Source organism: Manacus vitellinus, unplaced genomic scaffold, assembly GCF_001715985.3.
Source record: "Manacus vitellinus isolate BGI_N305 unplaced genomic scaffold, ASM171598v3 scaffold_2_pilon, whole genome shotgun sequence".
NCBI classification, from domain to species: Eukaryota; Metazoa; Chordata; class Aves; order Passeriformes; family Pipridae; genus Manacus; species Manacus vitellinus.
In genome coordinates, this window is record NW_021940208.1 from 52,587,618 (window position 1) to 52,610,819 (window position 23,202).

At 39.7% G+C, this 23,202-nt stretch overlaps 1 protein-coding gene across 2 annotated transcripts in view; it reads left to right on the top strand.

Moving 5' to 3' along the window:
- DHRSX (dehydrogenase/reductase X-linked) overlaps positions 1 to 23,202 on the top strand; it is a 203,943-nt gene that overhangs the window by 162,762 nt on the left and 17,979 nt on the right. For both annotated transcript variants that reach the window (XM_029960845.1, XM_018071192.2), the window contains exon 6: positions 10,199 to 10,406. In XM_029960845.1, coding sequence (XP_029816705.1) covers positions 10,199 to 10,406 — 208 coding nt within the window. The remainder of the gene's footprint in view (positions 1 to 10,198; positions 10,407 to 23,202) is intronic.

The following is a 23,202-nucleotide window of genomic DNA, read 5'->3' on the forward strand; positions in this document are numbered from 1 at the left end:
ATTGCATATTCTGGTTCTATTTGCAAGATAAATCATGTTCTGTTGACAGGACCAAATACCAACTGCAGCACAGTGCTGTATTCAGTTAAATATGTCCTTCCTGCAGCAGGTTATCAAGTTTCCCTGTCTATGTTAGATGATAAGTATTCAAATGCTTACTGCACACACAAAAGGGTATTTCAGTCCTTCTTTGCCAAATACTTTCTGTATAAATGCAAAAGGATTTGCTGCTTTGCAAAATCATCCCTTGTGTTTGCAGCAATTAGCATTAATTGCAAAAATTGACTTGCTGGCCTGGAAAATGACTGTGCTGGGGAAGGTACAGATCTCAAATTCTGTAAATTAATTTAAAAAAAATAAATGGGCTACTGTATCAGCAAACCAATTCATCAATCCAAAAGAGGTTTTAGCTCATACGCATCAAGTATTTTATCTATGTGATCCCTATCAATTTCTGCAACCAATAAGGGGTACAAAGGTAATGCCAGACTTCTATGTATTCAAGGCCATTAAAGGTAGCTACTTTGTTGTCACAATGTTAAATTCCTTCTTGTCTAAAAGGACTTAATGATCTTAACAATAGATTATTAGTAATGGTTAATGATTCAATAGGACACAGCGTTCAAAATTGCAACATGCTGGTAAGTATGTGAGATAGGGGTGTTCCTGCTGCCCAGCCTGTCTGCACCTTGGGTTGGGTGGGAGAAGCCAGGTCTCTGTGGCACTCATGACAGTGAGTCTTGTAGATGTGCTGTTTTCTAGCACCAGTTCTATGGTAATTTGAAAGGTAATGTATTGCATTTGTGCGATAGAGAAGGCAAAAGGGACTGGGAGTGGAGAGAGCTTGTCACCCTTGAGAGGGAAAGTTAGTTTAACATCTTCCTGTCAGCAAAAAGACTCATTAAGGCTGAGTGAACCTTAAAAGCTTTGAACTTCAGGTCCTGGTTGATTATTCAAATAGTTTTAGCATTCTTCTCAATTGCCTTAACTACTACCATCATCACAGTATCTCCTCCTTCGGGCTGCCTAGCATAGCTGGGGAAGGCTGGCACACATGCCTGTAAAGCCCTGGAATAATGTGCTAAGAGAAACAGTCAAAATTACCAGCTTACTTTATACAAAACCCCTCCAGGTTCAGCCCTGCTTTTGCCTCTGGTTTTTCATAGCCACACATCCCATGTCCTGCCACATGTATTAAAGATTATGAGGTGTTATGTAGGGAGGCAAAGGCAGATTTCTGCCTCTGTGATTTGGTAACTCTTAACCTTTTATCTACTCCCTGTCCTAATCCTCTTCATTCAGCAAAGGAGAACTTCATCTGTTCAACAGCAGACCAAGCAGTTAAAACTTAAACCTGTACATGAAAATTGGTCTTTTGATTAAATTCTCTATTAAAAATATGTTGTGAAAACTGTGCTTTCTAAATAAAATTAATCACTGTAAATATAAAATATTTTAGCCCCCAGAATGTAGCTGCCAGAATGTCTTATGTAGTTGTAGCTTTGTTGCTCCATTTCTTCTGTTCTCATCGTATATTGGGTGCTGAAGTAGCCCTCCATTTCTTGCCATGGAAGGTGGAGGAGGGCTGTACACAGCACTGTCTCAGCCTCCCAAAAGTGACAGACTAAGGAGCACTGTCGCTCACAGTAGCTTTAGGAGAAGCTCAAGAGCTTTTAACAGTGATGTTAAAGGAGTGGTGGGCATGTTTAGTATCTGAACTGCCAGCATCAATCAATCAATCAATCAGTTTGATTGCTCGGCAATTTCTTTTAGTTATTTTTTCAGTTGGGCTGGAGCAGGGCAGCTCTGTGACTGTGTGTTAGTTTTTCAGTGTTTGGACATGAAACTTCTCGTCATTTCCTAGAAAGCCAAACCTGCCTAATTTCACTTGCTTCTGGTGTGTTTGCAAGTGGAAGAGATCTCATGCGGTCTGGTCCCAGGCCATGCCGTGCTCCTTCTTATGAAATGCTTGGGTTTCCATTACAGAAGCCTGTTTATAGTGTTCCAGGCTGACACAGTGTTGAGAAATTTATAAAGCAAAAACCAAAACTCAGCTCTAAGTCCAAACAGTACAGAAAGCAATTGCTGACACTGTGCTTTATGGTACTTAGAAATAGCCAGTCTGCAATACTGGCTGTGGACCACTTTGTATGTTCCTCCTTTCCTGTAGGTTTTTTTGTTTTGCTGAAGTTGGCTTGTTTATGTTCCTTAAGTAAGACACCCCCACTTCAGAGGCCCTTTTCATATTTACATCCCATGTGGTTTCTGACAGTGGATGAGTGCTGCTGTTGATGTATGCAAACAAAAGCCTTTCTTGCTATGTCTGGACTGAATAATTTCGTGGATGTAAAAACTTCCACATTTTAATTTCTCATGTACCTGTTGGCATTTCAGCTGTATTTCTTCTTTAATCTAGGAAGGTCTTCCACCTAAGAGGAAGAATTCTTGTGATGGTTTTTAACAAATAGCTGTCTTTCTTGGTGAGTTTGTTCCTTGTCTTAACTCGTACTCTAGGAGTCAGTCACTTTTATCACTGAGTTTGAAGCTGTGATATTCATATTCTCACTGCATAAGAAAAATTTTAAAAAGCAGAAGTTGCTAAATTGTTTGAACAAACAGAAACTAATTTTCAAAATTATGTTGTGCCTGACTTTATAATATTTTGCTGTTTCTGTAGACAGAGATTAATGGCGTAGGGTTTTCTGCACAGTAGTTACAGGCATCTCAAAGGAAAAATGATTTTGCAGTATGTGTGTACATTCAAGCCACATGTGTGGTAAGACAGACCAGTCCTTCAGTGTGGGGAATATTTGCACTTGCAGAACACATTCAGCACCTCTTTAAATCCAAGGCAGTGGGTTCAGCCCACCACAAAACGAAACCTTAAATTATCTTCATATATACACTAACATAGTCTACTGTAAATCTGCTAACCACATTTCATGCACTCCACTAGATTTGAAATGGCAGCACTTTTTTATACATATTCAGACTCTATGGTTCCTTTTGAGTCCCAGAATGAAAATCTCAGAATGTGCAGCTGGTCTGCAAAAGTCTACACCAGTTTTAAGATGGTTTTTAAAAATATTTTGGATTATTCAAGTTATTACTGGGCCATTTTTTGGTCCTATATGCCTTCTGGTGGAAGAGAAGAAACCATAAGAAACCTCATTGCTTCTTTCAACTTAGAAGCTCTATTGCAGGAGACTTCGGAAGCTTTCCACAAATGGGTGGAGAGAACCTCCTCCCATTTATAATCCAAGAGATAATCTTACAAGATGTGTAACAATCTTCAATAACCTGAGATCCAGATTATCCAAGAGATAATATGACAAGATATATGGCCATGATGTTTCCCCATCACTCAGAAGGGTCATGAGAACCCAGAATGTAGGTCTTGAAGCCTTTATCTTTTTCTTAGTTGCAGCAAGGCAAAATCTTGCTTCCTTTTATATATTTACTCATTCATTTCTTTAATGGAGATTTTTAATTAAATGAAGGGATCCTATTATGCTCAAATACCACTTCAACTCTTAGCAAGTACTTAATACTGCATCACATGCCCCGACTATAGAAAAGAGGCAATTTATATCATTCTAAATAAAGAAATATATTTCCCAGGAGAATGAAATTACAGTAATTACAACTTGAATTTACCATTGATATTTAAAATAATCCCAAACAGTTGAAACCAACTGTACACAAACAGAAAAAATTGACTTTTTTAAAGATACTGATTCTCATGAGACTTTGAGATGTCCAGCCTTTGAGTCCATGTTTGATACATTTGGGAACTGTGCTGAGCACACAGCAACTGAACTGCACACAGCAAAACTCAGTAGATCAGAAGGGCACTTGCCATCTCATCTCCTGTCATGAGAAGTAGGGATCAGCCAAATGAAAATTGAGGCACTGATTCTGTCTTGATGACGGTAACACCCAAGATGAAAAGCCTCTGCTTATTTTACCTTTCATAAATGATTTTATAATAAAGACATTCCAGGTTCCTTTACTAAATGTAGTCCTCCAGAGACAATAAATTAATTTTTGTTCCCTCTGCATTTCCCACAGACTGTAACAAGGGGCTAGTCACTAAATGCTTTGTATTTATACAGTGAAGTGCTGGAAGTTGGGAAACATGACTTTAAAAAAGAAACCAAAACACAATTCAGCTTCCAATTTGTGGCTTCTATTGAATTATGGGTTAAGCACAAGGCAGGATTCACTTATTTGCAGAGATCTCAGTTACTGAGACTATCACCAACATTTTGCCTGTTAGAGAAAGAGAGCATCTCCTAGCTCTGAGTTTCTACCCTTATAGTCTAATTTTAAGAAGAAAAATGTTATTTTACTACAGTAAGATAAAGACGCTAGAGAAAGCCCGGATTTGGCCAGAGCTGCGTGTGAGCAGCATGTGGAACTGAGGAGCTCAGTGCAGGAAGAGAGATTTGGCCTCTGAGATGAGGTCAGTCTTTGTCCATAGTTCAGAATGATAGGGTGCAGTGGGTTGCTCTGAAAGTGTCACTGTCCTATGGGTGCTTAAGTAACGTCTATGTCACAAATTAGTACATAAATTATTTACTTTTTAGTTTGTGTAGAACTACCAATTTCATGTATTGGTCTTGTAGCCTTCCTTTTGAACAAGTTCATCACAGGGTCATGAGAGCTCTTTAGGAGTCCCTGATGCTACATTCCTCATTTCTCATTTCTCCGTCTCAGTCTTTTCTCATTCTCTGTGTATCATTTTTTATCCCAATTGATGAGATTCAGAAAATATATGTAGTACTGTCAGGAAGCCTGCTTTAATCTAATAAGCAATGTTTAGGACTCAGGCTTTGGTTTATCATAGGAAAAGAGAAAGAAACTGCATCTTGTGCTGCATTCCCCAGAGAAAGAAAAATTAGGACTGTGAAAGCTTCATGAGAGTTTAATAATAGACTTTTATAGTCTTGACTAAGCAGTGATGATGATGTATTCCAAGATTAATACATAAATCATTAGGAAGCTTTACTCGTTTTAATACAGCAAGCCTGTGTTTTGCCTAATTCTCTGATTCATTCTAAGGACTATATTGAAATTTTGTGTGGCTGTCCTTTCATTAAAAAACCCAGCATGTCAGCCACGTTTTGCATCACTTGTCTTTTAATGGAGCACATAGCAGCTGAGTTGTTCTGCAGTTTGATCTTGGTGCACTCTGCCCTCTACTTAACACCCTGGAAATTGGGAAGCATGGTGATGGGTGAAAGACATGTGCAAGACACGTGTGGTGTGAAAGAGGTCAACATCAGGAAACCTTCACCGGCTGTCAGTGTGTCAGGCTGACCTGTGTGTCAGTCTGGATAGTCACAGGTCCCCCAAACCTCATGCTGAAGCAAGATGTGGTGGGGAAGGGAAAGGGTGCTGTCAGTTGGTCCTTATCCGCTTCCTCCGCATGCTAAAGGAGCCGTGAATGAGAGTGAAAAAGCTGAGAGCAACAAGAAGGCCCATGCACAGGGGGTGTGAAGGAAGTGATCTGTGCTGAGCAGCAGTTTTGTTTCCGCTGTTACTCAGTGGGTACCCTGAACTTACTTAATGCTCTTTACTAAACATGAGATCACTGGACGTAAGTGGGACACCACTACAGAACACAGACCAACTAAAGCCAGCCAGAAAAGAAACAAGAAGAAGACTGATTGCCAAGGGACATGCTAAACATGGATCCAGTTTTCAAACTGGGATAGCAGCTGAGTTCATATTTTAACACCTAATTAGCTACTGCAGGCTTCAGTTTGAAATTTGGCTTCTCATTATTTTTTACAAATACATTGTATAGGGAGAGTGCCGCTGGAGACAGCACCATGGAGATAAGTGGCAAAATCATCTTCTAGTGGAAAAGAAGAAAAAAAGAAAAACAATCAAAATAAAAAAATCAACAAACCACAAGGCATTCACTCCAGAATTAAATATTAAATATTAAAATTGCTCTGGCAGAAATACAATTTTTGTAATGACAATTCAAACATGTAGGCTATGTTGCAAAAAAATCTTAAGCCAAAATTAAGAATTCCTGCTAAAAATTAATTTGACAGAAAATGTAGAACCTGCTTTATTCTGATCTTTTATTCATCAATATAGAATCAATAAAACATTATTTTCAAAGGAAGGAGAAGGTCACGTATATAACTGCCCTTTTAGCCAGATTTCAAAGCAGCTAAATAAACTCTATCTGCCTTACCTCCTCCTGTAGTTTTCGTTTAGTGAGTTGGGCATTGCCCTGTTTTATCAGCAGTGACTCAACAAAATACTATGAAGGGGCATCCCCCAGGGGACACTGTTTTCCATGGTAGAAAGAGTGGTCCATGGAGAACCCCACTCCAATGAGTGGGTGAGCATGAACTTTTCAAAGCTCCTGATGCCAGATGTGCCTTGCTTTCCCCCTGAACTTCTTCCTACGAAGTCCTTGCTACACTTTTCCTAGCTGCTGACTGTGTACAGGTTTGCCATATCACAGCACGTGCTGTTTGGCGTCCCTCAAACATTTATTAGGATGAATCCCTGGGCATTGAACCCCAGTACTTCCAGGTCTAGCCAACTGGCCAGCATCCTATATGGATACCACTGGGAGTTGGGAGCCTGGCTGGTCACCTTCTTAGGAGACAGAGTTTCTCTGCTTGAGAGCCTGCCTGCCTTATTGTGAAGCATCAATACCCTGTGTCCTCAAGGGTCCAAGAGTCACAGGCACCTCATATGTGCCAGCACAGTTTTCTGGTAAGCGGTGTTCTGCTTTGGGATGGTTTGCCTCTTGCATGCACTTTCATTTCAGAAAGATTTTAGAGCCTTCAGAAAATGTGGAAGTGCATAATGTCAGTGTTTTTTACTATGCAATTATACTTTCATTTATTGTGGAAAAGGTACATACAGAGCATGAAGTGCCAAGAGAGGCTAGATTAAGATGCATAGGCTTTAAAGCCAGATAATTCCATGCGTAAGAGGAATACATTTTACAGTTTTAAACTGAAAGAAGGTAGACTCAGACTGGACAAAAGAAAAAAAAATTTTATGATGAGGATGATTAGGCACAGGAACAGGTTGTCCAAAGAAAGTGTGGATGCCCCATCCCTGGAAATGTTTAAAGCCAGGTTGAATGGGATTTTGAGCAACTTTGTCAAGTGGAAAGACGTCTCTGCTTATGGGAGGGAAGTGGGACTAGGTGGTCTTTAAAGGTCTGTTCCAACCCAAACCCTTCTGTGATTCTACATGTATGTGCATGGGAGATGCAATCATGGTATAGGTGCAGAAGCCTAAGTGCGCCTGTTTTACTGATACATAAAGTTAAGACTGACGTAATGAAGTCAAGTAACCAATGCTGATTTTTTTTTTCAACGTGGCATTTAAACAACATGATTCTAGTAAAATGGGGTCTCACAAACAAAACAGTTGTTCAACAAAAATCCTTGTCAGTTCTGTGTCATGTTATTCCTCTGTCTTATGTAGTCCATTGATGTTAGGTTCCTGGAAAGCAAAAAGCACACACAAAGAAAATGAGAAGAGAGCAGGTAATCATTGCAGGGGTTCTGCCAAAAGGGTCTGCTCTGTGTATCCAATTTTATATCCTTAAATCTATAGCATGTTATTGAAGTCTGATTCTCTGCTGCCTTGCAAATCATTTGCATCTCTGCACTGTGATATAAAAGGCTTCCTCATTGATTGGGTAGCTTTTTATATCTTCTCAGCACTCGTGTTTCTCTGACATAGATATCTATGCAAATACAAGGCTTTTGAGGATCCAGCCCTTGTATTTCATGCTTCATTGCCACAAGGTAAGTCAAAACAACACTCACACAAAATGTGGGAATGGGAAATCGTGGGGAGAGTCTACCATCCTCTTGCCTGGCATCTGAAGGTTACTGAAGGCCAGACTAGACCCAGGCAGAACAAGTTAGAGTAGTCCCCAGCCATGCTTACCTGCGATCCACTTGCCAGACAAGATCACTCTAATTCAACTCAGGAAGCTTGTCCTGTGCCCCAGGTTGCATTCAGTGGGGGATGGTGGCACTGATGGAGGAGTGCCAGGGTTAGCTGCCAACTGGCTGCCCCAGGCAGCTTGGGATGAGTGCTTCTTCCCAGGGGTGGCATGAGCTCTGCCCCACATGGCTGTGCACAAGAGAAGCCTGTAGCGGCTGAGGATCTGGTCCTTCAAGTTAAAAGGGTTGAAATATGCATGAAGCATAAGGTGACATTTTGAGTGTCTCAGATCAGAGCACAGACGTTACTGAATTTAAAATGTAACTGCAATTTCCTGACTAATGCCAACTCACTTTTGTATTCATGCAGTGATTGTTCTTTATTCTTAAAATAGCCCATTTTGCCCGAAGGTGCAGGTGATATCTTTATGATAGTGGAGCTACATTATCCAGCATGTTACAGCTGAAACCGTTTGTTGGTGCAAGGGCCACCTATAATCAGCTGCCCTTTTTTGTTCTCAATTTATATAACTCTTTTGTAGACCATTTGTTCGTGATTTGCTTCAGCAAGAATAGAACAGGGAAAAAAAAAAGAAGAAAAAAAGAAAAGAGATGCACCGGACATTCAGCATTGTTGTCTTTTCCTTCCTGTAGCTGAGCTGTATGATTTACTGTTGTGTCTCCAAGTTTCTGAGTACTTTCAAATAACATGGGCAGTTAAATTGCTTCAGTAGCCTTATACCTCTGCAGAGAGTTTGCCTGTTTCTTAACATCCTGTGCTTTCTGTGGTGAAGTGTACAGCATATTATAAATAAGATATTCAATAAGAATGAGATAACAAAAAGAACTCATATATTTGCTGCTCATTCAAAATAAAAGAACTTGCATGTAGTAGCAGCCACAGAAAACTATAAGCAGGCTTTCCAGCAGAGTAGGAGCATCCCGGGTCCAGGCATTTGCTGCACCAATAGTGAAAGTGTAGAGGATAGAGCTGTAGCTGTGGCCACCACAGAGGCAGGACAACATCTGGGGGAAGGAGAGAACTGGGAAGAAGGGTTCTGCTCTTGGTCTGTGTCCCTCTATCACTCTTCACCACTCTTCATCTGCTGCCCCACAGGTCCTAACCCCTGACTCCACATGGGCAGCGGCAGCATGCAACATCACTTCCCCAGGCTGTGGCAGAGGCAAAGTGGATGGGGACCAAAGCAGTTTTACTATCCCCAGGAACCTGTTGCTTTAGGCTCCAGCCTGCTTTGCCTATGAGCTGTTTGAAGTACCACCACTTACCTTTGGTTCTGCTAAGGACAAATAAGGTTAGATGAGAGGCTGTAGCAATTACAGGAGTGAATTGTCATGGCATAGGAATTTGTGGAAGTGATGCTGAGGCCCCAGTCTGGAGGAGCATTTTAAGTGACATACCTGCTAATTTACCTGAAACTAGCCTGCTTATTAGAAAAGAAAGAAATGTACTGCTGCCTACGTGCAATGAAACCCAACTAATCAGCAGTTCCTAGAAAGCTTGACTTTAAAGAAAGGCACATTTGACATCCAGATGAGAAAGGTGCACAGGAGTCTCAACAGGTTTTGCTGTAACTCCCAGAATTTGTGTTCCTTTGTAATACCTCTTTGGAATAGACCCAGCCAGCCATCTATGCTTTAAAGTCTGTATAGGGCATAATGTGGTTACACTTGCAGCCACTCTCCTTGCCCATATTTTTATCCATATCTTTAACTGTGCACACACTGAGGCATCACTGGGGCAGGTGCAATGAGTACCTTACTCATCTCTACCATGCCCAACACAGGAACCTTCAACTAGTAGATACTGATGCAATACAAATAATAATGATAATCAGGAGTGGTATGATCAGATTTATTAGGTGGGAACATGGTATGTATGTTTGGGAAGAGAGGAGTGAAAGAGAGAAGTTTGAGGGTCTCAAGGCAATGATGGCTTTGGAGATTGATGCCTCAGCATTTCTAGTTTAAATAGTTTGACATAGAGATTCCAACAAGTATTGTGTAATTTTATTTTAATAAATCTCCCTGACATAAATAAGGCTTGGTGTCTGACAGAATAATCACCAGAACTTGAGCAAACAACACGCTTGCCAGTGATAATCTGTTTCTTCTGATGATTCAATGTATAGCTGTTTGCTGGATATTGCAAAATGAAGTACATTTGATGTTTGTGCAATTTTATTTCCCTTCTGGTTATTTTTATGTGCATCTTCTTTTTTCTCTCCTGTGTGCAGATGTTCGTATTCACCCCATGGAGCCTATGCCCAAAGCAAACTTGCCCTTGTGTTATTTACCTATCGACTACAGCATCTTCTGACTGCAAATGGAAGCCATGTGACTGCTAATGTAGTAGACCCTGGAGTAGTGAATACTGAGCTCTACAAGCATGTTTTTTGGGTTGTGAAAGTGGTCAAATGGATGACAGCCTGGCTGTGTTTCAAGGTATGCAGTTTTTTAAATAATTTTGTTGCCGTGCCGCTGCATTGTGAAAACTGCAGTCAGCAAGGAACTGAAGGTGTTTCAGAGTTTGTAATAATGTGTGGTATTTATTGCATTTCTCTGTGTTGATGACACGTACAAAATTGATAAAGACAGGCTTTCCCCCAGACAAACATTTACTTTAAATAGAGCTGTCACAGCAGGGGAAGGGAGTGCTTTTCACTGCCTGTGCCCATGCACTGGTTATCTCTGCCCTGATCCATCCACGTGCCTCTGAGCTGTGCATGGGGGCAGAACATCATCCTAACATCGAGCCAGAATATGCAAAGCGTTCCTCAGAAATGTCTTGTACATTCTCTTAATGAGAAGCAGACATGATCTGGCATGGTCTACATGTACATAACATGTTCCAGAGAGGAGGGCAAAGGGAAGAAGGAAGTTGTACAAAAATGGTGGTGGGAGATGGCAGTGCTCCAGGATGTGCAGGTCCAGACAGTTGTGCTCTGGGAGGTGGGACAATTTTTTATTAGTTTTTCCATCCTAACACATATTTGTAATGGTACTTGATTTTTTATTATCAATTCCTGGTCTGCATTAGGAAACTTAAATCTGCTTGATAAAACTGATCCAGAAGTGGGGTAGACCTCGTTATGGGTAACATTTTAAAGGGATTTTAGTAGATCAATCTGAAATCAGTTTAGCTGTGTAGGTACAATCTCCTGATGCGGAAAAGCCTTACAAGGGCTTGTGCTGAGCAAAGGTACTGCTTGTAGCTCTTTCAGAAAGTAGTTTTGGATTAGGTAAATGGAACTTGATTTCATTAGAGAAAATTGAATGTCCTAATTAAAATGAACTATTTTAGATCAAGGGCTATGTCTCAAAAAGCAAATTAATTTTAAACTTTGATATGGAAATATCACTAGCTTTCATTTTAGAAATGAAACTGGAGGCTGGTACAGTGTTGTAAAATAAGATGTAAACAAATAAACACATATTTTAAAAAAATAGTATCTTCTGAGTGCACCTTGAATATTGCAATAAAATTGTAATAAGAATGCTCATAATGTAATGCATTCTTAAAGAAGCAGAGTGCAGCTTTGCCAAACTATATACATTAAACTTATTTTACCTCTTGTGATTGCCATTTAAAATATCAGTTTCAGGTGGTGGCATTTTTTCACTGGGCTTACTTCACCTTGCTGACATAACAGTTTCATGTAGAAGTTTAGGTTGTGCTCAGCAGTTCCTCCGAGGCGACAAAATTCTGACAAAATTCCCATGCCTGAGAGTGAGTTTTGAGTCTCTTGTTTGCAGCACTCAATCCCACCCAGTTTTATTGGTGTGCCAAGGGAGACATTTTTGTATTATATTGACAGTGATTAGACACTGAAATTTATGTGTTCACTGATGTCACTGAACACATAAAATTACATTGGATTTATCACAAGAGGGAATCTCATACTTACAGCCCTAATAGTAGTGCCACTGATAGTTCCTGATCACTTCCTATTCTTTGGATGAGATACTGCTCTAAAGAAATTCTGCCTTGCAACAGGCAATGGAGAAACATACTGATCTTCATGGAAGTGTGATGTCTGTACCGCTTGAAAATCAAATGTATCAATTTCTTTTTGAGTCAGAATAGCTTCAGGTTTGGATATCTGAATGCTTCAGTTATCAGATTTTCACATTTTTGTATAACACTTGATATGTTTTTCCTATAAGCCAAAGGAGAGGGAAACTCTTGCTTTCACTCTTCCCATACTCCCTTAGACTTCTGATTTACAGCTCCAGCTCCTACTCTTTGCTTATTGCTTATTGCTTAGGATAAGCCTATGTATTCAGAAGTGCTTCATCCCAGAGGTGTGCCCTGTTTGGCTCTGAAAGAACTGTGTTGTTGCAAGATGTTTAGCTCCACAGCAAGCCCACGTTGAAAGCCTGCCTGGCAATTTTAATAGTGCTCTACTGAGGGCCGTAGTATCCAGCATTCAAGCCTATGAGAGTCTTGTGTTGGTCTCGTGCACTAGGGTAAATTTCTCCTGAGAAAAGTACAAGAAAATTCAGTTGTCTGGTAACGTTAGCTGATAGTTCGTAGTATGGATTTCTTCTCACCTGGAATTTTGTTCCCAAGTGCGTTTTTATGAATCTTTCTTCTAAGATTATTGCAGTAATGCAGTGAAAATGAGGTGATGGCTCTCTGGTCATATTGACTTTAACTGTTATCACCCTGAAGTATTTCAGAGTGGTTTCTGAACATGTGCAGGAAATTGCTTCACCCACTGCAACCCGGCACTCATGAGAGCCAGCACACCCCAGAGAGCTCCAGTGAGGAAATGCATCACATCACATTCTCTCAGGAGAAAGTCAACATGTTGTTTGATTTAATTCCTAAGTATTGAGGCAGAGCCTCCACTACCTTTGAATGCATTTCTGCCCGCACTGGTACCAGTTACATTCAAGTCAAATACCTCCTAGGGATTGCAGCCTGGCCCCCACTCTTGCTGGGCTGCTCATATTTGAGGCAGCTCAGTGTGGCAGACAAGGCTGACAGCTCAACATCCACTTCAAAGCTGCTTCAAGATATTTATGTACTTAAACAAATAAACCTGGAGTCTAGTAAAGAGGCCAGGATACATAATCACCTCAAAGTTATAACAGCCTGAGTTTCTCGAAACTGCAAAACATTGTCTTCTACTCTCTAAACATAGCTCAGAAAAATTTTCCGCCAAATGAGTTTGATGTTTTTTCCCCCAACAAGCTGGAGCGAGAGGCACTCCTATAGAAATAAGATAGGCCAAACTAAAGGATCTGGTGACACTCATAAAATTTGTGAAATTAGTTCTTGCTCTTTGGAAGCAATGGTTTCATTCTTTCTCGTCTTGATTCTTTCTCAGGAAAGTTATTGTCTGCTGCGGTACCTGTTCTTTAAATTTACACTTTGAGAATGTTTTCTGTAAATTTTTCCTAAATGTGGATTTCACCTGTCACACACAAGGGAGAAATTATGTTTATTCCTCAAAAAAATAAATTTATTTCTATCCCTATGACATCTCAGTAAATAAGGCTGATGAGCTGACCTCTGCAGAGTGCAGTGAAGTATGTTATCCCTTTTAGCACCCATATCCCTTAGTAATTTTTATCATAAATTGATCTTTTTTAAGAGATGAAGTCCAAACTAGTAAATAATAACTAAATCATGAGATGATAATAGCCTAAAAAGACATTCATCAATCATCAAATTACAATTTAGCTAACTATGCAGCACACCAGATTTAGTGTTGGATTTTGTGCAAGCTGGAAGCCAGGAAGTACCATTTCCCTCTCAAGTATTTCAGCATCTGCTGCAGATACTGAATATTCATTCCTAAGCCAGATGGTCTCTGCCTGTGATACAATTAAAATGCCTTAGAACAAAACAAAAAAGTTGACTCTCATTAATGTCAATGGCAGGGACTGTTCTGCTTCGTATGACTTCATTATGGCATCAGAGTAGAGACATTTCCCACACAGCAGTGTTATAAACTTCCCCAAAACCTTGTTTATGATAAGCTTGGTGAACATGTCATTATCAGATTTAGAGTATTTGGTCCTTTCAGCCGCCTCAGATTGGTATTTAGGAAGGCATTGTGTAAGGAAGGCTGCGCATCAGATCTTGTCTCAGCTGTCATTTCCAAAGACATAGTGCCACATAAGTGATTATTGACTGACAAACTGAAAATGAATAGGATTAGTGACCCTGCCAGCCTGTAAAAATGAAGGGAAAGGCTTCAGGAACACAGGCTAGATAGACATCAGCCAATATAAACTAGTACATTTTCTTCACCTTGTCAAAATAGGCTTAACTTTAGTGTAATTTTCCTGTAACATTAAAAAAAAAAAGTGCTTCCAGTCTGTAAGTGCAGCTAGAAAAAAGATCTAAAGGGCCTGGATTCATCATTCATGCCAGAGGACATAGTCATGCAGGTCTTATTGCAGCATTTCTTATTCAAACTGTCCCTTTGGCATTGTGAATGTAGTAAATTATTTCGTCCTCCCCTCGAGATGTCAGAAGATAAACACATCACAACACAATAACGCCAGCTGTAGAGAATAAGAATAATTAAATCCCACAGCTGAAAGCAGCAATTCATCAGCATCATCATCTTCTGTCCATGGGAGTGTGTGGTCCTCACATAAAGCTAGCCTGGGCCTTTCTCACAAAATGAAAACTCCTTGCAGAAACATATAATTTGCAGTTAATTTTTTCAAAAGCTTTTTCTGGTCAAAAACATAGAGAAGAAAACAGTCTACTTTGTTCCAGTAACTCTGGTCTTTAAGAAGGTCCCAGTTTTGCATACATTGGTACAGGGATCTAAGCTTCAAATCCATAGGTGTCTTTTTTCCAAGAAATATTTTATTATTTGTACAGCCATAGAATGATTCCAGGAGGAAAGATGGAGGGACCTGCCTGAGAAGGCTAGTGAATAATCAACCATTAAGCTCACAAATCCTGGTGAACTGGTTTTTTTTCTTGCATGTGAATCCCTGGACTTTCTTAGGCACCCAGCTCCTACCTGTTATGAGGTATGTGGATGGAGCTTGGCTACTTTATTTATTCTAAATAGAGTGGCTTCTGAGCATAGAGCCTTTTGTGTCTGTTCTAATTAGGATCAGACTCCTCTAAGGTAGGCTGACCCTCTCTGCCTACCTAAATAGCATTGGATCCTGGTCTCCACTAAATCTGTGGTTCCCCTGCATCCTGAGATATCACTATTTTTGTGCATGTTTTCTCAGGCCTAAGTACTTAAAATATTTGTTTTAAAAGACACGTTGGAAGTTGTTGGAGAATGTTTTGATGGCAGGAAAATGAAGGCTTTGTGTTGCATGCCTCAGTGTGTGGCTCGCAAAGGGGTACAGATGCTGTATGGGGCAGCACAAAATTGGTGGGATTATGGTGGAGTGCAGCAGAGGGAGTTAAGGCTGTTGAAGTTCTTGTTTATAACTCTTATTCAGAGCAGCTGGTGGCGTGATCTATCCCCAAACCACACCCAGATTTCCTCTTGGAGGGTGCTAGTTGGAACAGGCCAAAACACAGTCATGTAGTAAGCAAAAAATGGAGCAGTGTGTACAGTCAAAAAGATCTATCGCATGTCCTGTCCCACAGTTTTAGTTGTTTGATTAAAAGAAGAGAAGCATTCCTTCTTTTTTTTTCCTTCTGACAGTGTGAAATGGGAAGATTGTCTTTCAAAATTGTTCACAGAATAGGAAAACTGCCTCCACGGCTAATGTTGCCTGCAGTGGTGACCCTTTTTATATAGAAAATGGTCTAAAGAAGCACAAGTTAAAGCTACACAATGCACTATGTGACAAGCCATGCTTGCTCTGGGTGAAATTGTTTTAGTCTGGTAAGGAAGTGAAATGTTGGAAGCATACTGAAAACAGGTGTGTTTGTACTGTGTAACAAAGGATTTATCTCTAACATCTATGTGGTAGAGGATTGCTGATTTAACCTGAAAGCTCAGGCAGACTATTTAATTTTATCTGAAAGTATTTAAATTTGTATTCAAAAGAGTGAAAAAAATAGTCTCTCCATTGCTGGAGAGAGTAAGTAAACAGTTAAGAAATTGTGAAAATATATGAACCTAGCCAGTGTTAGCACATCAGCACCTATCATCCTGTAATCTGTAACTGTTTTCATATTCAGAACCCACAGTTAGTTAGGAAAGACATTTTCCATCAATCAATCAATTTATTCCTTGCTAACATTTCTTGGCAGTACTTTCTTACATATTTGGTTAATATCTTTGTGTGGTAATCTATTCCTAGTCAGACTTGTTGAAAATGGAGGAAACACAAAAGAAGAGGATAATTTGCTGTGAATCAAACACATGCCAAAGCCTCTGTACTGATTCCTCTTGGTTTAAAAGAAGCTGAAAGACTGGGGAATTAGAGAATCTTGAAATTTCAACTAGACCATTAGCATAATCTTTTAAATTAGAGGTTATAACATCACACTACTGTAATTTTCCCTCATGCATCAGGAAAATTCTACCTCCATCACCATGTGCTTAAAATTCCATTTTATTTTGGTCAGGTAGTACAACACTGTTGGAAACTTGAGCCCACTGACAGCAGAATACAGGGCAGCCTTTTTCATCAGCCTGTCTGTCAGAGAAAGAACAAAGAGAGGGGAAACAACCCCAGCCCCAGTAAAATGACCCATTCAGCAAGAGTAGGAACAGGAGTTGCAGGCAGTTTCTGTCTTCCACATGAAAGTGTTGTAAAATCAAGTTAAGGAAAAAGACCACTGGCCTCCCTTGGAAAATCCTACAACTGAGCTTATGGGTGAGCAGCAGTTTGGAATTAAATCACTGAAATAAGGAGACGCAGAGGAGGAGGTTGTGGGAGTGCATATTCAGGCATATAGATAGATAGATAGATAGATTCACATATACGTATATATATATATACATACATTTATACATGGACAGTTTGCCACCAGGTATGGTGTGCTTTATAGATCCATTGCTATTTTTCCAGGAATGGCCTACCTAAATTCCTCATTGTTTTGCTACTTGTGAGTAATGTGTCCATAACAAAACAATGCTGATAAAATTTATATTGCAGAGTCCCATCACCTGATGATCTTACTCACTATAGAAAATAAATAGTTTTAGGAGGTTTTGGAGATCTACAGGCTTTCCTTTTCCCCTCTCTGAATGTGACACTCTTTAACTTACAGTGATCAAAAGAGACTGAAAAACCTTTCAATATGAAGTAAAGAAATTCTTAGGTGAATAATGTAGACACAATTTTAGTGGTTATCTTGAGCTTTCAAAGATTGACAGAAAATGCCAAGCTCTACTAAGAAGCTGAAAACATTCCCTTTTCCAGTGCTCTAAGGTATCCGTGCCTGGAAGTCAGCTCTGACAGGTCTCCTAGCTCATAAATATCTGCAGTGTAAATGCCTGCATCAGAGCTGTCCATCCAGTGATCTTCTCATGCTCACTGGTAGTGCTGGACCTGTCTTATCCTAAGATAAATACCTACAGTTGACCAGGTGAATTCAGTCTTTCAAGTGCCAGTTTATCCCTGTGAACAACAAAGGGGTCCTCTAGTGACGAGCTCAGCTGTAGATGTCTGTGCTGTGTAAAGGTTAAAGTTAGTTAAGAGGAATCCCTTCCCAAGGTACAGGACATTAAATTTGTGTTATTTTAAAAAAATGAACTGAAGATAGTAGAATTTGAGATGTGCATGGGATAGAATAGGAACTCTTCTAAAGATGTGTTCTAATATCTGGGGCACAAGCTGTTTTTGCAAATGGCAGCTCTAAGGTGTTTGGAATATCAGACCATTTCCTGTGTAAGTGGGAAATGTGCTCGTGGGCAGCTACAGGTGAGGAAATCACAGTTACTTATGAAATGTGTTTCTCATATGTGTTTACAATTCACGATGTACCTCCACAATTTATCACATAGGTATCGCCATGCATTTACGTGGGTAGTTGTGTGTATTTCCCATATGTGTTTATAATAACGTAATGTATGTAACAAGAGAGAAACACAGAAAGCAAGCACCACCCACTGTTTGAGGGAAAACTCAAAAGAGTTTTTAATGTAACAGGATCATCCACCACCCAATTTGTGAGTTATGAAAAGTTTCCATTCAGAAGTCACTTGAGTAACTCTGGCTTTAGCAATGACTGTAATGATTATGATTGCAAGCCACAAACTTTTGTGTTTCATTTTAGAAAGAGTACTGAGATACTGGAAGATGTAGTTCACATGGTTCTTTTTGTTCTCATTGTGTTCTCAGCTAAATACTTGGGATTTGGTGGATTTTAACAAGTAAAATAGCTCCCTTTTTTCCTAGAAGAAACTTGATCCTAGATGTGGCCCAAACACAAGACATTAATACAATCTGTCCAGAGTTAGTGGTTTGTATACATTATTACATACTTAAACATTCACTTTAAATTGTGTTTGTGAGTCTCTTCAGGGCAAATGTGTACATCTGCCTATTGCCATCTCAGTGCTGGAGAAAGGGAAGTAACCACAGGGGTTACGTTACCACAGACAAGGCACTCAGGGAAATACAGAACATATGCAGAAGAGGATTTGGATGAAACCTGAGCCATGCACAATAAAACAAGAATGAACTTGGACAGCTTATCAGAGATGGGATTTATAGTGGTATTTACTTGGCCCCATCATGCTGACCTACTTTTCTGTCACTGGAATAGGAAGGAGGTGCTACTGCAGGCCCTAGGCTCAGGCACAGTCTGAAAAAATGAGTTGCTCCTAACGTTTATTAATTGCTCATCAAAGTCTTGGAGCCAGCCACCATCAACTTACAAGTTTAACTTACTGTCTTATCAATATTTTATCCAATTTAGTGTATCTGTTACTTTTTGAATGAATAGGAGGCTGCCAGAGTTGGTGCCCTGTGCTTGGCAGCCCCGTGTTCCCAGGGCTTTACTGTGAGGTACTGTGCAATGGCTCCCCAGGCATGTCACATCCCTGTAGCTGGCAGCAGTTTGCTGAGGCTGACTGTGTCTCAGGAAGAGGAGTACTTATTTACTTATTCAGTATTTTTGCCTGACAAGCTTGAGATACAAAATTCAGTCTTCCACAGCCTGCCACTTGTCATATACGATCCTTGGATGATTAAAAATGTGAAAGAGAAAAGCTGTCCCATTGTTTTTGGAGCTCTGTGTGTTGAAATAAATTTATAGATTATGAGTATATTTTAATAGGTGCCTCCCACCTGGAGTGCTGCATCCAGCTTTGGATTCCCCAGCAGAGGAAGGACATCAGCCTGTTGGAGGTGGTCCAGAGGAGGGCCACCAAGATGATGGAGCACCTCTTCTATAGGAAAAGAGAATTGGCATTGTTCAGCCAATTGTTCATCCTCAGAAAAGAGGAGACTTTGAGGTGACCTGATTGCAGCCTTCCAGTACGTAAAGGGAGCCTACAAGAAAGATAGGATTTATTTTTACAAGAGTATGTAGTGACAGGACAAGGGGGAATGGCTTCAAACTGAAAGAGCATAGGTTTAGACCAGATATGAAGAAGAAATTCTTTATTGTGAGGTTGGTAAGACACTGGAACAGGTTGCCCAGAGAATCTGTGGATGTCTTATCCCTGGAAGTGTTCAAGGCCAGGCTGGATGGGGTTCTGAGCAACCCGGTCCAATGGAAGGCATCCCTGCCCATGGAGAGGGGTTGGAACTAGAGGTCCCTTGAGGTCCCTTAAGGTCCCTTCCAACCCAAACCATTCTTTGATTCTAAAAGTGATGTAGGAAAGACACTATGGGGAAGCATACTTGTTTTTTCTGTCAGGGCTGTACATTGTCTAGTTACAAAGGCTATTTTTATGATTGTCCAAGCTGTGAATGCATCTTGGTCACTCCTCAGAGAGGAGTTCAATTATCATAACTTTCATGCCTCATGACCAGTAATGACAACTTAGGTCACCATTTTCCTTTGCATATAAAATGATTACTTCCGTCATCATGAAGTTTACGGTACTTCATCAGTGGCTTTGTGCAGGAATAGTTGATCAGAACCTGCTAAACAAGTAGATAAGACCTGCACATAAAAGCATTCAGGTCTGAATCTTACTGCATATTCTTGCAGCAAGGATTATCTGATTCAACTTCATATCCTCTATGTGGAATACTGTCCTTTTGTAAAGCATGTAAAATGTGTCTGATGTAGCTTCTTAGAGGTTCTCCTTCATCTAGGGCGGGCCTTTTATTTTTCTTGCTTGGTTTAGGTTTGTGGCACATGTGTCCTGTTTTATATGCCTGTTATCTGGGGAAGTGGATTAAGGCTGGCACAGATACATTGAACCCTAATCGCTTTAGAGGGCCTGAAAATCTCCAGAGGTAGTAAGTACTTCAGATGTTTATAATACTAGGTTCAGCTGATGCTTGAAATCCATTCAAGAAGATCTGGAAGACAGGAAGAAGGGCATTTTACATAGTAATTTTTTTCTAAGTATATTTGCCCTGTTAATATTATTTTATATACACTTTGTGCTCAGGTTTTTTTATTGGTGTGATGGGGTTTTTTTCCTCTCATATTGAGGCAAACCTCAAGCACTGTTTTCACTGCAAAATATATCCATCACCCAATATCTTGGCTGTACAACTTCAACCTACTTGTTATAGCCCTAGGTCAAAAGCAGATTGCTGGTGTCATCTATTTCCAGCTGTTTGGAAAAGTGATAAAATATAAAATGTGTTTGTACTCAGGTACCTGGATTTGTCATCTCCAGGTCACTACATAATGGTTTACTCAGAGGAGCCAAGGAGACTGTAAAGTACCTCCGGTGCTCAGAAGCTACACTTGTACATGTGATGGACAATCTGTCCCGTGCTCTCCTGGTTGGAACGAAAGAATTTACAGCACTAGAGCCATTAGGCTTTGTAGGTGCGGGCGGGTACCATCCTGCTCAAGGATGGTACCAGTGCTGTCACTGTTACCATAAAGGCAACACATGTTTTTGTGTGTTGATTTCAGTTTGCCTCTGTAGAAGCTCTGGGCAACTTTTTTTCTTCTCTTTATTGTCAGTTTATATCATGATATCTAGCAGTAGTCTTTAATCAAAATAAACAGGGGTGAGGTTGCTTTTAAGGAAACAATTTAGTCAAGACAATAATGAATTGAAGCAAACTGACTGGAAATGTGTTTACTTTGAGGAACTGAGAAAGAAAGAAGAAGAAAGAAGTAAGAAAGTTGTTTCTAATCAGTGAAATCAGACTCTGGAAAAGGCTTCTACAGAGTGGTAGCTATAAGAAAACTGTTGTTTTTATGATTGAGTTTAAATAAGTTTATGGAGAAGAAGATCAGCTGATAAGTTATCTGCATAATTAGCTCAGAGATGTCCCAAGATGTCCCTGCAGTCCCCTTTTCCTTCTGAATTCTTATTATTCTTAGAATCCTTTTTATTTTACCTCAGGTTTATCTGTTTTGCTCCCATGCTGGAAAGAAAAAAGAAATCCAGTATAAGGGTCGAGTAGTGAAGACTTGCCAAGAAACATTCATTTTGATTTTGAACTTGTTGAATACCTGGCAAATCCTTCTTTAGGAAAACCATTGGTGAAGATGTACCGTTTCTTGCACTTGCCTCCATGCTTGCCTTTTTAGACAGTAGTTCTTCCAGTTGTTACTGATGAGCTGTGTTGAACTGTCCAACAGTCCAGTCCAGGCTCTTGGCTGCAGGAGAAAAGGGAAAATGGGTGCTATGGGTCAGACTGCAGAGGCTTCAAGGAAAATGAGATCTTTTATTGTCCTGGTCAAGAAATCTGTCCATGCTGTTAAAAAATAAAATAGCCAAGATAAACTGAAAATGAAGCTGCAGAGATAGACAACACAGCTTTCTGGTTAGTCTGCAGTCTGGGTTACAGCAGTGTTCTTCACAAAGTTTTGGTGAGTGCTCAAAAGACCCCTTTCTGCAGAGAGGCCGAGCCAGCCACAGGCAATAGTGTGACCCTTGTACGAGAGACCACACCTTCCCCTGTGTTTCCACTAGCAGCTCAAGGCCATTGTCTTGGGGTCTTCCTGACTGTCTGATTTGCATCTAAAGTACCTTCAAGGTGACTATATTGAGGAGGCTTGTAGTCCTGCTGGGAGTTGGTTGAGTAACTGACTCCAACTCAGTGTCCAAAGTAGACTCGTAGGGGTTAGCAGAGCAAAGGTTTCTATTCCTATAATGTCCAGAGCCAAGAGTTTGGTTCAGGACTTTGTCTAGAGAATGAAAAGTTATTAGTTTCTTTTTGAGATTTCAGGTCTCTTCCCCTGAATTGGTATTTTCAATTGGTATTTAATTGGTATTAAGTAAAATTTTCACCAATTTTACTTAAATTGGTATTTAAGAAATTCTCCAATTTCTTAATTGGAGAATTTATATGGCATGTTTTAAAATTAAAAAAAAAAAATAAAATATTTTATACTTGGGGTGAGTTGTTTGTTTTTCTTTGCTTGTTTTGCTTTGCTTTGTTTTGTTTTTGTGGACTTTTTTATTTAAACCATGATGTGGTATTTTAGAGAGGTCAAAACTAGGTTCTTAATCTTTCTTGTGTGGGTCTTTCAAATGAGAGCAATAAACCTCCTGCAAACTACTAATCATGGATCTACTGTGATAGCTAAGAGGTGTCAATGCTCTAAATGACTGAGTAAAAGCTTTGCTCTCTAATATGAATAACTGTCTAGATTTCAAAATAAATCCTTTGGATTATACAGAAAATTTGAACTGTCAAGAAATAAATGGTGTGGCAAACTGAAACATAGATCTCTTTAGATGCCCTCAATTTAGCTGTATTTCAGTAATCTCTCATTCACCTTTCATTGCTGTCAGCAGCTTGTAGAGTTTCTTTTATATTTATGATGGAAATATCTAAGAATCATGTCACTGAGATGCATGTGTTTTGCCACTTCAAGGAATTAGTAAATAGAGCATAGTTTCTCTGGTAAACACCACATTGCTGGGTCATTTGCACCACCAGATATTTCTTCATGTGAACATCTTTCTTGCATAAAAAATTCCTTATTTTCATATGTGGTAGGTGGAAGATATTTTTGTTAAGTAACTGTATATAACTTCATTTCATTTTTTCCTATGTTTTCACTGTCAACATGTATTTCTGTAAAACTTTTGTTGAAAGCAGGTATTTATTAACAGAATTTTGCAAGTATTATTGCAGTTACACAGTGTCTTTATCATAGAAAAATATCTAAAATCCTGGAGCCTGGAGTACTTTTCATGTTTTGGAGTTACTTTCCTTAAATCTGTGTTGACTAGATAATTTTCATGTT